The sequence below is a fragment of the Pristiophorus japonicus genome, chromosome 2, assembly GCF_044704955.1.
Source record: "Pristiophorus japonicus isolate sPriJap1 chromosome 2, sPriJap1.hap1, whole genome shotgun sequence".
In the NCBI taxonomy this organism is placed as follows: Eukaryota; Metazoa; Chordata; class Chondrichthyes; family Pristiophoridae; genus Pristiophorus; species Pristiophorus japonicus.
This window is the reverse complement of record NC_091978.1, coordinates 347,879,813-347,890,146: the sequence shown is the minus strand read 5'-3', so window position 1 is coordinate 347,890,146 and position 10,334 is coordinate 347,879,813. Positions and strand designations below refer to the sequence as shown.

At 44.1% G+C, this 10,334-nt stretch overlaps 1 protein-coding gene across 1 annotated transcript in view; it reads right to left on the bottom strand.

The window, feature by feature from the left end:
• Positions 1–1,234: 1,234 nt before the first annotated feature.
• The window catches only part of LOC139231614 (uncharacterized protein C4orf50-like), a 110,288-nt gene continuing 101,188 nt past the window's right edge, over positions 1,235–10,334 (bottom strand). The window contains exons 21-23 of the mRNA XM_070862521.1: positions 10,022–10,075; positions 2,099–2,287; positions 1,235–1,324 (exon numbers count right to left, since the gene is read on the bottom strand). Coding sequence (XP_070718622.1) covers positions 1,235–1,324; positions 2,099–2,287; positions 10,022–10,075 — 333 coding nt within the window. The remainder of the gene's footprint in view (positions 1,325–2,098; positions 2,288–10,021; positions 10,076–10,334) is intronic.

Genomic DNA, 10,334 nt, shown 5'->3' with positions numbered 1-10,334 from the left:
TGCAACGACGAGAAGGCTTGGAAGTAGGGCAAGAGGAAAGCCGAGAAGGATGACATGGTTGGGGGCAACTTCTTCCTGTCGCTCAGCACCCCGCAGAACCCCTCGACCTGCAGGAGGTGGGAAGCAGGGCTGACGGGCTCAAAACGTTCACCACGAGGATGGACGAGAGCGCTTTCCAGCTGAGCCCCACCTCCAACAAGTTCGCAAGGAAACAAGTGCTGGGCCCCCCTTCAGGCGAGGGCCCCAATGCCACTGCATTGGCAGCAATGGCGTAATTACAAATTCCCGCCCCGGCCGCTGAATTTGGAATACCGCCCCTCAAAGGAAGTGGAGCGCAATCTCGAGTGCTCTACTTCCTTTAGGGGTGGGACCAACGGCACTAACGGGGCGAGTAATGCTGCACTACACGGATGCTCCATGTAGCGCTGACACACTTTAATACCCCTCCCCTTCAATTAAAGTGGAGGGCCGCTGTGCACTCTGCAAGGCCTCTGATGGCCTCCATTAACCACCAGGGCAGCATGGGACCAGGCCTGCAGTCCCAGCACCCAAAACTGAATGCCGGGCTGCACGATGGCAGCCCGGACCATGCAAGGGGCGAACTAGTCGAGTCGACCAGAGGTCAGCAAAACGAGGAAGATGGCGGCGTAGGGTACTGGCAACCTCCTCATTAACTTCCGCCCCGCGAACGGAGTTCAACCGACGTTGGCACCCGCTCACGCCAGCCTCACGGGCTGGGGGAAATTTCCCCTCATGGGGCAGTGAGGGGTCACCACGCATGGCGGTGAGATCATCGGAGGTTGTGTGGCGGCGCCTCCGCAAATCCCCGCGCAATTGCCCGGGAGCTGGTTGCGCCCCCTCGGAGGCGCTAACAGGTCTCTGAAAAAGGGGGCATTTTACCCCCCTTGTATTTAAATAGTGCGGTTCCTGTAAAAGAAATTGCAAGCTATCTCAAAGATTAAAGATAGAATTTTTAAAATTGTATTTAAGTGCGGCCCCAGCACACAGCAGTCGCAGACAATCCAAGATGCACGCCCTTGATTTCGCTGCTTGCTAGTCACATCTCAACAAGATGACCTTCGACAGAATCCTGCGGGGTCAACGCTGGAGGTCACCAATGGCCGCAAACCTCACCTAACTGCTGAGATCATTGGCCGCACAGCTTCTGGGCCCTTGAGTGTTTGCTACACAGTAAAAACCTTGAAATTACTGTTACAACTACCATTTTTTCCAATCAAGCTAAGGCTTCTTCCAAAATAGGAGACCAAGGAATGTCATTTGAACACATCCAGTGTTTGTCTTCTAATGTTGCCAACGGTAACATCTAAACCAAATAATATTTACATTTTTAAAGCTTCAGCACAGGAGGAAGTGGTTCAGCCCATAATGCCTGTGCCAGCACTTATCCACATCAGAGTTACATAGTCACATCTCGTTTCCCTGCTCTTTTTTTCCACTCCCTTTAATATTTTACCTAATTTCTTCTTAGGTCATGATTGACATAGATCCAATTGCCACTCGCAACTTATAAATATCAAAATAAAAAGATAAATAATCAAGCAACAGTTTGAAAAATTGATAGAAATCTAAGAATAAATGCTGTTGAACTTATCCTGTTGTTTAGATCTATGTACAGGTGCCTCTCAGCTCATTTTGTCCCACTAAAAGGGAATTAAAATGAAAGTAGACATCACGGCTGCAATGTTACATTATCCTTTGTGCCCCTGTCTTGAGGCAATTCCACTCATATTCCTTTAACAACCATCAGATATTTTAAAGTTACTTAATTGGCTGACATGAACATTTTTAACTGTGTGTTGGAGACGTAACACTTCCGCAGAATACCGCATATAAACTACTAAAAAAGCAAAATACTGCGGATGATGGAATCTGAAATAAAAACAGAAAATGCTGGAAATACTCAGCAGGTCAGGTAGCAACTGTGGAGAGAGAAACAGAGTTAACCCTTCGTCAGAACAGAGAAACAGAAACGTTAACTCTATTTCTCCCGCCACAGATGCTGCCTGACCTGCTGAGTATTTCCAGCATTTTCTGTTTTTATACCGTAGACAGATGGTTCGATTAGTGTGCTTTGTACCTGTGGTGTCTCTGAACTCTCGTTAGTCTGACTGGCCGGTGAAAGATGGCGCTGTACTGATAAAACTTTCTTATGTGGACGACAGTTCAGAAACGGGACATTAACCTTCGCAGAAACTAGACCATTGGCTCCAACTGTCTGGATGCTGACTTGAAATGGCACACTTAGGTCAAGATCTTCCAACACGGTCTGTAACATATGAAAGAAGCAATTTCATTTGAAAGACAACTACAATTTTTTGATCTTTATATATATATATTAATGACTTGAAAACAGAGCATAATTTAAAAGTTTGCAGATGACACAAAACTCGGAAATGTAGTGATCAGTGAGAAGTATGGTAACAGACTGCAGGAGTACATAGACAGACTGGCGAAATGGGCAGATGCGTGGCAGATGCAGTTTAACGCAGAGAAGTGTGATGTGATGCATTTTGGTAGAAAGAATGAGGCGCGGTAATATGAACTAAATGGCACAATTTTAAAGGGGGCGCAGGAACAGAGAGACCTGGGGGTGTACGTACACAAACCTTTGATGGTGCCAGGATAAGTTGAGAAGGCTGTTAAAAACGCATCTGGGATCCTGGGCTTTATAAATAGAGGCAAAGAGCACAAACTCAAGGAAGTTATGCTAAACCTTTAAAACACCGATTAGGCTCGAGGTGGAGCATGGTTTCCCATTCTGTGCTCCACATTCTTAGGAAAGATGTCAAGGCTTTAGAGAGGGTATAGAGGAGATTTACTAGAATGGTACCAGGGATGTGGGACTTCAATTATGTGGATAAACTAGAGAAGCTGGGGTTGTTCTCCTTAGAACAGAGAAGGTTAAGTGATTTAATAGAGGTGTTGAAAATCATGAAGGGCTTTGATAGAGCAAAATAGGATAAACTGTTTGCAGTGACAGAAGGGTCAGTAACCAGAGCACACAGATTTAAGGTCATTAGCCAAAGAATTGGAGAATGAGGTGAGGAGACATTTCTTTACTCAGTGAGTTACAATGATCTGGAATGCACGGCCTGAAAGGATGGTGGAAGGAGATTCAATAATAACTTTCAAAAGGGAATTGGATTGGATAAATGCTTGAAGGGGAAAAATTTGCAGGCCTATGGGGCAAGGGCAGGAGAATGGGACTAATTGGATAGCTCTTTCAAAGAGACAGCATAGGCAGAATGGGCCAAATGGCCTCCTTCTGTGCTGTATCATTCTATGAATTTTAATACTCTGATTTCAACATTAAATAGGTCAAACAGAATGCATAAAAGCAAATTTATTATAATCGTAGGCTATGATTTTGATTCTTTCTAATATTCATAGCAGTGTGTTCCCTCAAGTTCGATATTAAAGAGCCTTCAATTACATTGATATCCTTAAGAGGAAATTAAACCCAGAGGGTCCCACACAGAAAAAAGAGGCACCGCTTTATATCTAAGATATGGAGATGATGTTATCACTCAAGTTCTGGTAGTTGTTAACTGTCAAAAACAATGATACGGGAATCTTCATATTGGGATTTTATCTCTGGAAATGAGGTATTGTTTTCATGAAAAAGTGTTTGAAGAGTTTTGTGATGTGCATAGTCGCAGGATGATATACAAAAACTCAAAAACCACCTTGCAACAGCCTGCCTGCAATTTTCATGACTACCAGCCTTAAATAAATGGTGGTCCTCTTCCAATCAGCTCCAGGCAAGGATTACACTCCACCTATTGTCACTATTGGTGATGACACGCTTCAGGCTGTGTACAGTTTCACCTACCTGGGTAGCACCCTGTCTGGAGAAGTTCATATCTGTCATGCTCAGAAGAATGTGTCAGAAAAATCCTGCAGAATTGCCAAAGTCAGCTTAGCTTTTGGCAAACTCTGTGAGCTCCTCTGGAACAAGAGAGGCATTAGTCTGCAGACCAAGCTCAAAGTATACAGGGCTGCAATTCTGAAGACACTGCTTTATGCCTGGGAAACTTGGACGATATATGGGCGCCACATTAAGGAACGGAATCACTTTCACCTAAGCTGTCTGAGACAATTAATGAAGATCAGATGGCAAGGCAGGATCCCTGATACCAAAGTTCTTAAAAAAATGTGCCTGCCAAACATAGGTGCTCTGATCATGAATGCATGGCTACGATGGTCAGGTCATGTGGTGCGAATGTCTGATAAACGAATTCCGAAGATCTTTTATGACGCATTGACAACTGGGAAATGATTTTGTGGTGGTCAGCAAGAGAGCTATAAAGACTCCTTAAAAACAATTCTGAAACAATGCAAAGTTCATAAGTGGAAAAACTTGCTCAAGATGAGAAAGATTGGCAATAAACCATTCATGAAGAACCTGCTGCGAGACCCTTCACATTGCTGATGCTGAATGTAAAGGCCAGCTGAGGAAGTCACGCTTGAAAAATCAAGATTCCCAACCTGGTGTATCCGGGATCCACTCTTCAAACTGCAGACGCTCATTCTGAGCAAAAATGGATCCATCAGTCGTCAAAGAGCTCACTGCAAAAAATGAGATGATATTCTGGCTGTCTTCTTCAATATCGAAGGATGAATCATGGCGATGTGAATACTATTGAAATACATCATGTCACTTGTAGGTGATGTCACCATTATGAAAACCTGTTGGAGATTAAAGCCTTTTTGGATGTATCCTGCTGCGACATTGTTTTAAAAGCTAAAGTACTATATTGTTATTCACTGCTTAATATTTCTTTTCATGACAATACTAACTGGCCTGTTTATATTTCACTTCTGTGGAATTAGGGCACCTTCAGCATGACAGTATCTCCACCTGTCACAAGAGTCCACCTCCAACACTGACCAATTTTCTGATCTCTGAGTCATTAATATGGCAGTGTGGCAATCTCCACTTGGGATCTGCCTGGAGTGGGTACAAAGGTTCAAGGGCTCGCTGCAGCCCGGTATTGTCAGCAGTGACTACGGTGACCTTAAATGTTCAATTCTTTTGAAGTAAGCGTGTTTGCATTGGCTGTTGGTCCATTTAAACTTTAAATGGTCCCTAGTAATGCTGGATGCCAGGAACAAACAAGTCCCTAATGTCTATGGTTGCCATGGCATAAGTGATAGAAAATCTGTCTGATATTTGAGTATCATTTCAATAGACCCACCCATAGACGGATGGACATATTGAACATCACTCATCGCTTCTGGCAGGTAATAGGAGGCTTAAAAGTGGTTAAGGACTTGGTGGAGCACACCCTCCCTGGAAACTATAAAGTAAATGAGCCTCTTTATTGTGTACATGTAATTACTGTGAACAGTGTTCATGCATGTAGAATGTGCCATGTCAAAGAAAAGAAGGAAATGACTATCATTTTTAGCATAAAATATGTACTCACACACGCAGATACAGGGAGTCAGCTGAAACTAGGGTAGTTGTCTCACAACTTTGACCCAAGTCATTGGTGGGAACATAGAAAGACCTGGAGAAATTCTACAATGAACAAGTCACACCTTCCAAATCCTAATTCATGCTCTGATAATCTTCAATCAATGGGCAACACTTATCTCTAAAGGGTTCCAGGTGCTGGGTGACAGTTCAACAGGCACATGAAGCAGCAAATGAAGCTTTGCTACTACAATTCTGCAGATATTTTGATATTTCCACAGAATGCAGAAGTGCACTCAAAAATAAACTCTTCTTCTCCTGGGATATTACTGAGATTTGGCTCGAGCATCAGGAACTCTTGTGGTTCTAATTGAAATTGAAAATACTGGTTCCATCCATCCAATATTCTGCAAGGTGAGTTGTGATAGGTCATCCTTGTCAAATCGAGAGGTCTGCATGACTGGGGACTGTACAGAGACCAAGTGCAAGAGGTGGAGTGGGTACATTTGCATCTTCACTGCATGGATGATAGGTCTGGCAGAGTGGATCGCCAGCCCATTATGGAACCTGTGTCATTTTAATTCCATTGAAATCGCTGGAATGAAAATCATATGGGTTCTATAACAGTCGGACGATTAGTTCTGCCACACTACCGCCCATGCAATGAAAATGAAAAATTACTCCAAGTTTTCGCTGAAACCAACAGATAGCGAAAATGAGCTACAATAATTTATCACTGATTGGTTATGGATTTTGCAAAATACTGAAATTGTGGATGGTAACAATTAGGACCAAGTTTTCTTAAGGTATTTTACTCTTCAGCCATCTATCCAGGGTTCACATTTGGTATCCATCAGATGTGATTACTGAGCCAAAGATCTGAATGCTTAACTGAGGATAACTTGCAGCTCAAAGTATAGAGGTGGATGAGTAACTTGTTTCACAACAGAACTGATTTAATCTTCGTAATGCCAAAAGTAACATAGCATTTACCTGTCTATAGTTCCATTTTGTCTATATTCACCTGTAGTGATTTACAAGGGAATTTTAACCTCTCAGAAGGATGTAAAAGACATCATGGCACTATTTTGAAGAAGAGCAGGGGAGTTAACCCCGGTGTCCTGGCCAATATTTATCTCTCAATCAACATTACAAAAACAGATTATCTGTTCATTATCACATTGCTGTTTGTGGGAGCTTGCTGTGCGCAAGTTGGCTGCCACGTTTCCTACATTACAACAGTGACTATGATTCATTGGCTGTAAAGCACTTTGAGACGTCCGGTGGTCATGAAAGGCACTATATAAATGCAAGTCTTTGTTTCGTTCTTTAAAAAACGGATGGGTTTGGAGCGTGGGGGTACTTAAATTGTTAAAAATTGGATTCCCGGCCTGAACCTGCCTCTAACCCGTCCACCTCCAGTTTTAACGGAGAAAGGACGGAGACAGGCAGCCAATCCGCTCCCAGGAGATGGGACATCAAGTTAAATATTATAATGAGGCTGGAAGCTTCTTCTTTAAACTTCATTTTGTTTTTAACGGTAGCTGGTCGGGTTTTACACACTTTGTAAAACCTGCTAGCGATATAGCAAGGCGAGGACTGCTGCATCCAGGAGGTAAGTGCCTTTACACTTATCTCCTTGGTCGAGAGTCCTTACCTAACACACCCCCCCACCCCGGGATCGGAGATCCCCTCCGAGGGCCTCCAATTGCCTTGCCGGACCCCAAACGCCCCTCCCACAATGATCCTGAGACTGGCCTGATCCTCCAGTGGCCAACCCCCAATCTCCTCTTGCCTCTCCCACCCAACCCCCGATGATCCGGAGGTCAACCCAAACTCCACTCGCCTCCATCCACTCCCCTGTCCCTCGACAGCCCTGATCCCTGCTTGCCTCGCCCCCCCACCCGCCAGTCCTCTCGAGGTCCCCACCCAATCCCCCCTCATTCCTCTGTGCGGCCTAGTGCTGCAGGCCTACCCCCCCGCAGCCAGTCAGCCGTACTCTCCATCTGGCTGGTTGCGGATAGGAAACACAGGCTTCAGATGCAAATCAGGCCTGGCCGTTAAAGTCAGCAGGGCCTGCAGGAAACCCATTCTCCCAGGTGTCCCACCCGCATCAGAGCCACCACCCCTCTCCCCATTTAGTTTATTTTAAAGTTAAGTGGCAGAATCTCATTTGACAGGTGAAGTAATCGCAGGGAAGAAGAAAGTAGAACATCGCAGAGTAATAAAAGGTAACAAGTCATTCACAATAATTAAACAGAACACCCTGTAATGTACTGAATCGAATCACTTTGTCACGCCGATTTTGCTGCACTTTATTTAACAGGGTCTTCTGTAAACATGCAAGAGAGAATTAATTTGTCTTTCAGCCAGCCTATTTGCTTCAATGGTTTCAAACTTAGTGAGCTTTAACCACGAGGTATTTTTGTAGATTTTTTTTTCAGTCGGAGGCATTCGCCCGCGGGATGCCTTCAACCGCAATTTTTGCCCTTTATTTTACTTTTCCTTTCTGTCTCTTTTTTCACTCTCTCTTAATCCAATCTTTCTTTCTCTTTCTGATTTGACATAGAATTCCCCCATCTAATTTACACTTCCTTTGCAGTCCTTATGCGATTAATTTTACAATCCTTCAGTCTTTTGGTTAAGGAGATACACAGTTGCTTGCCTTGTTCACTCAGGTCCCAGATACCCGGTTTCCCTTGCTGCCTTGTTATCAACTCACACTTTCAGTAACGTGCGACGCAAAATATCATTGCGATTAAGCGGGCAAAGGCGAGTCTAACTAACAGCTATGCTGTTTGTTGCCCTGCTACAGGAAATTATGGCACAATATTTTAATTTCAAAAACCTTTAATGTTCTACAAAATATTAAGGGGCAGAAATTGCCCCCTGACTAAGAGTAAGCACACTTACTGATATTTAAGATTTTTCTCCGCCCCAATCCATGGGGCAGATCTTGCGCCGATATTTGCCTCTTTGTCTTCTATTTCTGGTGGGGGCGGTGCTGAGGGGCGGAAGTGCACTTGGGTCGGGTCTGCCACCTCAACGAGTCATCAGTGCGTTGCGCTGTGGCATCACAGCGTCCCCCCCACTTCAGTTAAAGGGGAGGGCTGCTGCAAGCTCTGCATGGGCCACCAGGGAGGGTTTCGACCAGGCCAGCGGCCTGGCACCCAAGAGGGGGTGCCGGGCAGCCTGTTGACGGCCCGGTCAAACCCGTAGCCACCATTGTTGGGTTGACCTCGGAGTTGGCCCGACAATGAAAATTAAATGGAGGCGCCGACAGTGTGCCCTCCCCTTTAAGGGCAGATGCGCCGCCCAGATACACACAGCTTCCCGCGGGACAATTTCCCACAGGGGTCGGTAAGGGGGTCGGCGGCAGTCAGTGTGGGGTCAGTGTGTGCCTGACGGGGCGGCAGCACAGGCGGAGCGGAAACCCGTTCCCGCCGCTCCCGGCCCGTGGGCAATTTCGAGCGGGTCAGCCCCTCCGTCTGCACCTGTCGGTGAGGCCTATCTGCCCCATTGCCGCAGCTTAGAGGCGATAATGGAGCTTAAGGAGGGGTGGAATATTGGCCTCTAATACTTTATGAAGCAACCGCAAAGCTTCCACTTGTAGCTATTGTGGAAATTTCTGTCAAATATTTTTAGTTATCGTCTGAAATTTCCGTGGCAGTTCTTTCAATCATACCTTTGGCGGAAGGTTATTGGGGCTGTATAAGGGCCTTAGTATTCCGAGCAGGGCCCAAAAAACGGACCAATTTCTCAGCCAGTTATCCACAATAAAATTTGATCCATCTGTTTCAGAGTGGTATTTTGTAGACAGGATTCTATGAGGCATGTTGGTAAACCGTGATGACAAGGTACTGTGGTGGCTTGGCCTCACCGAAAGGCTGCGGAATTCTTTGGGATTCTCACAGAAAAAGGGGGCACTGGAAATTTAGCACTGTGAAACCATTCACGAGAACACTCAGGAAATCCCCCAATTTCACAAATGGTCAGTATATTGCAACGATTGGGCCATTGGGTTTTACGCTGTAATATCAGACAAATAATTAATTAGTTGAGATTACATAACACAAACTGAGAGCTTCTCAGCATATTTTGCCTTTATTCCGATGTAAAAATTCCTGGATTATTCACTATAGACAATATGTGGTTTAAAAGCAGTCTATTTTTATAATTGTTTTAGATTTTCTTTTGTATTTATTTCTATTGGTCATTGATAATTTGAAAATTTGATCTTTTTGTTCTACTCTCCAAAATGTATTTCTGAATACATTTTTAAAATGCTTGCTTAGCCAACCAAGCACAACTATATTTAGTAAGCCATTTAGTGAATTATTAAACATTTTGACAGTGTTTTAACTTCAAGGTTGTGCTGCCAGTCCAATTTCAAACATAATTTTTTAATAAGATGATTACAATTCAAAGTCTTACTCATCTTGATGATTGAATAAAGTCTCACAAATTGAATGTTTAAAATACATTTGGGGAACAGACTCGGAAATGAAATATTTAATCATGCAAAGACAATCTCCTCAGAGACAGAACAGCAAAGTGGGTGGTTTTACAGTAATTTCTTACCTTTGTGCAGACTGATCCCATTACCGACTTGTGAAACTCACCATCGATGAATATCTGTCAAGTAAAATAAATATCGTGGTTTGAAAATAATTTGAACAACTTATTCATGCCTGAACGCCTGAAGATCGTTGGAGGAAAAGAAGACTGAGGGAAATAAGGTGTTCCACAGCTTTCAGTCATAGGAAAGAATGAATCAGAGCAGGAGACCATGCAATGAGTCTTGATTTAAGCACAATGTGGAATGCAGGGAGGAGCTAGCGCATGTATGATGGCCACCTTACAACATAGGACAAACAAGAGAGGAATATTCAGA